The 4707-nt window shown below is 32.2% G+C and overlaps 1 protein-coding gene across 1 annotated transcript; it reads left to right on the top strand.

Moving 5' to 3' along the window:
* The first annotated feature begins 2210 nt into the window (after positions 1 to 2210).
* On the top strand, positions 2211 to 4499 carry LOC111624762 (patched domain-containing protein 3-like). The gene is made up of 4 exons (XM_023367701.1): positions 2211 to 3219; positions 3290 to 3607; positions 3896 to 4383; positions 4464 to 4499. The coding sequence occupies exons 1-4, from the start codon at positions 2211 to 2213 to the stop codon at positions 4497 to 4499; spliced, it is 1851 nt and encodes a 616-aa protein (XP_023223469.1).
* Positions 4500 to 4707: the final 208 nt, after the last annotated feature.

Raw genomic sequence — 4707 nt, 5'->3', positions numbered from 1 at the left:
CGCTCTGTTTTTCGCTTTCGCCAGCGAATCGCACTCAGTGTGAACTAAGCTCTAGTGTGCGTTTCCATAACGTACCCTAACTGTCTACCAAATTTCACCTCTTTAGGTTAAGCGGTTTGCTCTGGGCGATGATGAATCAGTCAGTCAGGACAAGCAATTTTATATTCTCTTTCACCCCCCGCGGGGGAATTTCTAAAAATTCCTTCTTAGTGTGCATTGCCGTGGCATACCCTACTAAAACGCAGATAAAAACAAAAAATCGCATTTAAAATAGTACAGTAGAAGCCGTTTTTCCGGTTAAGCCTTAATCCTCTCCCTCTCCCTCCGCGGGGGAATTTCGAAAAATCCCTTCTTAGTGTGCGTTTCCATTACGTACCCTAACTGTCTACCAAATTTCACCTCTCTAGGTTAAGCGGTTTGCTCTGGGCGATGATGAATCAGTCAGTCAGTCAGTGAGTCAGTCAGTCAGGACAAGCAATTTTATATATTTAGATATTTCAGTTTCACAAGCTGTAAATTATCCGTTATTGCATCATCAGTTGACCGACATTTATTTTGTCGCGATTTATTTTATTATTTTTATACCTATAAAAGACAGCACACATTTTAATAAAAGATACAATATTGATTTTACAAAAAATATCGATTAGCATTTTTTAGTACAATTTCTATGAAATTATTTATTTATTACGGTTAATACCACTACATTTTACAAAATTTTTTCGCACAAACTTATTGTTATCTTATTACTTACTACAAAAAATTTTCATTTCTATATTTTATTTTGTGGTAATTTTGATAATGCTGCTTTATTCCCTGCGTGTTTTAGGCAAGGATATGTTTTACTNTTCTTTCGTAGTTATCGCGTGTTGGAGAACAACTAATACTCGCGATTCTGTTGAAAAGCGGATGGAAGATACGTATTCCAATGCAGCAGTATCCATAACTATAACTTCGTTAACCAATTTTTGTTCTTATTGCGTTGCAATGAATTGTCCCTTTCCAGGAATTAAAATATTTGGCTATTATGCTGCTACCTGCATCTGTTTTACGTATTTCTTTCAGCTGACGTTTTTCGGAGGATGTTTGGCTTTGAGTGGATACAGAGAAGAGAAAGGTCTCAATCCCATTTCGTGTAAATGTGTTTCAGGTAACGAAAAGATGTTGTCACTACATGATTTTTTGTATTGCAGTTTTTTACTTGATTGATGACTGATTCTATTAACTAATTTGTTGGTTGATTGTAATAACTTGATTCTTTAGATATCGAAAATTAAATAAACAACGTTATGTTAATATAAATTGCCGTTCCAGCTGTTGTTCCAGCAAAGATCTTATTTTCAGTTTACCGAATGCCTAGTAGGTAATGTGCAGATTACCTAGATACTCTGCAGATTAGCTAGATAATGTACACATTAACGTCTTTCGAGCTTTAGCGGTAACATATATACTGATATACTTATTGTAAATTTTTTGTAAAATTGATAATGTATTACTTATCACATAATTCTATATTTATAATAGAATTACAATGAAATGTCAGTATCTCCACTTTAACGAAATTTTCGGTATAACGAATGTGACAAACATTTCGGTTTAACGTATTAAAAATTCTGTCTTTTGCGAAAGAATACTTTCATTATAACAAAATATATAAATGCATACATCATTAATTATTAGTAAATAATGGGTGTTATCTGCAAAGATTAATTAAAATGTCTGTTTGAACTGTCAACACTAGTGTTAATTTTTGGTTATAGTTTCGTTTTAATGTGATTACCCTACAGTTTACTTGTTCTTAAGCAAAAAGAACAACTAAAGAACCAACATTCAACTTTCAGTACAACTATATCGTTATTTTTGTTATTCGTGGTGATATTTTTTTATAATACTTTTATCACAGATTAATTTTTTTTCTATAGTTAAACGTGTAAAGCAGCATAAAATGCAAATTTTAGGAATTTTTCTAAACTATTGTATAAATATTTCTCCTTTCAATTAAAATCAAACGCAAATTTTGGAACAACAAATTTGCTGAAATATGTAACAAGAGAATTTAATATTTTCCAAACTTTTTGAATCTAACTCGTATAAAAATAGATTGAGAGTATTTTTCAATAACATAATTTATTCTAATTTATAATTTTGAATAAACTTATAATTTAATAAATTGTCAAACAATTATTATATTTTTAGCATAACGTTAAAACATGGAGAGAAACTTAAAGTTTTCATGCTTAAGTGAAAGTCTATGCAAGTGTTTCGGCAAGCTTGGAAGAAACATCGCACAGCATCCGTATTACTTCATTTTTGTGCCTTCCATTTTTAGTGCCTTACTATCTGTTGGATTGTTCAACATGAAATTTATTGATGATAACAATTACTTGTTATCTGCTGACAGAGGAAATATTTTTGAAATTCGACAATTCATAGACAAAACATTTCCAATGAACACTTCGAAATTTTACGATTTACAAAGGATAACTGATCGTCCAGTCGTACCTATGATCTACATAAAACACAAAGAAGACAAAAACATATTACAGAAAAGTGTTTTACTCGAAGTTCAAATGATAAGCGAAATGGCAAATAACGTCACAGTGCATGTTGATAAAAGACAAATTGGTTACAACGATGTTTGTGGACGGGTCTACGGAAAATGTTTCGAAAATCCTATTTCTACTTTGTTAAATCATGCGGATGATGTGGTTTCCAAGAGACTGATATTCAAGTATCCCATAGATATGGATCCTTTAACGTTTTCATATAAGATAATGTTATTGAATTTAGGAGGTGTGATCGTTGGCGAAAACGACTATATACAAGAAGTATACGCCCTGCGTTTACTTTATCCATTGGACTATAGTAACACAAGTAAAACAGAGTGGACTAAAGCTTGGAGTAAAGCTCTTCACAGAAGAATAAAAGAAAGCAATTTCAAGTATATTGACACTTTTCTCGAGCCATTCGCTTCGAATGATGATAATCTTATATTAGATATGCAGGAGATAATACCATTTATAAGCGTCACTATAATCGTGGTATGTCTCTTCAGCATGCTGAGTAACATGACTGATAGTTGGATTAGAAGCAAACCTTGGATGGGTGTAGCCAGTGTCATGTCAGCCGGAATGGCTGTAGCTGCCTCGTTTGGATTACTATTTGCTTGCGGAGTGGAAAGCACATATTATAACGTTGCTCTCCCATTTGCAATTTTGGGTAGGTTATATAATATGTTATATAATGTGTACGTTTTTTTTCTGGCTAATATTTTGAAATTGTTTTTCAGTGACAGAAGTGGACGATTCTTTCGTAGTTATCGCGTGTTGGAGAACAACTAATACTCGCGATTCTGTTGAAAAGCGGATGGAAGATACGTATTCCAATGCAGCAGTATCCATAACTATAACTTCGTTAACCAATTTTTGTTCTTATTGCGTTGCAATGAATTGTCCCTTTCCAGGAATTAAAATATTCGGCTTTTATGCTGCTACCTGCATCTGTTTTACGTATTTCTTTCAGCTGACGTTTTTCGGAGGATGTTTGGCTTTGAGTGGATACAGAGAAGAGAAAGGTCTCAATCCCATTTCGTGTAAATGTGTTTCAGGTAACGAAAAGTTTATTATATAATTTTTAAAATTTATTTCATTTACACGTTATAATGTGACTGATTCTATTAACTAATTTGTTGGTTGATTGTAATAACTTGATTCTTTAGATATCGAAAATTAAATAAACAACNATATTAATATGATAATAAAACAGCTAGTAATTTAACAGTTTGGAATTTTTTATTTTTACAAAATTTTTAAGTTTTTTAGTTTCGTCAAATTTAAGTTCCTTTCATTTCGCGTGATAAATGCAATAGGCTAATTGCGTATTTAATATTTTTCAGAACGCAGCATAATGTATAATTATGAAGAAGAGACGCAAGAAGATAGTTTCATGAAGTTCTTCAAGGACAAAGTTGCGCCGTTTCTTCTTTATTCTTCAAGCAAAATTATTATATTACTTGTCTATGTCGTTAGTTTATCTTTTAGTATATGGGGCATTATTTCTTTGAACGAAGGTTTTGATGTTTTTGGTGTTTATCCCGAAAATTCAGAGATCACCCGAGCATTTCGAGTATATTATAAATATTTTACTGAATATCCATTTAGTATTCACATAGTGATTAACGAAACGTTGGATTATTCAAACGAAGTCGTTCAGAAATCACTAGATGACATGATTAAGAAGTTCCAGTCTCATCCAAACGTCGCTGATATGGATATTTCGTGGTTAAAATATTACAAAGACTTTCAACAGCATTCAGCAGCGAAATATTCTTTTATGGGATACGATTTATCCACGAAACAAGATTTTATCGATGCTTTACGAAATGTTTTTTTGAAATTTCCAGGAGCCAAACATTACGAGAATGATATCGTATTTAATCATAATTATACGGATATTATTTGCAGTCGTTTCTTCCTTTTAGCAAGAAATATTTCGGATAGAACCACGGAGTCGAAATTAATTATAGATATACAAAAGATTGCGGAGGAATTTCCTTTTTCCGTTTTTATACATACCCTGATATCGCCTATAGTCGAGCAAAGTATCGTTATTAGAGAAGTCATTTTTCAATTTTTTTGGATGACGTCGTTAATAAATCTTGTTATTTTTGTTTGCTTTAATCCAAATATTTTGTATTCGGTTGTCGTT

This window comes from Centruroides sculpturatus, unplaced genomic scaffold (assembly GCF_000671375.1).
Source record: "Centruroides sculpturatus isolate CEXI.00-Female unplaced genomic scaffold, Cexi_2.0 scaffold197, whole genome shotgun sequence".
Classification (NCBI taxonomy): Eukaryota; Metazoa; Arthropoda; class Arachnida; order Scorpiones; family Buthidae; genus Centruroides; species Centruroides sculpturatus.
Note: the sequence above shows the minus strand (reverse complement) of the source record. Positions and strands in the feature narration are given on the sequence as shown.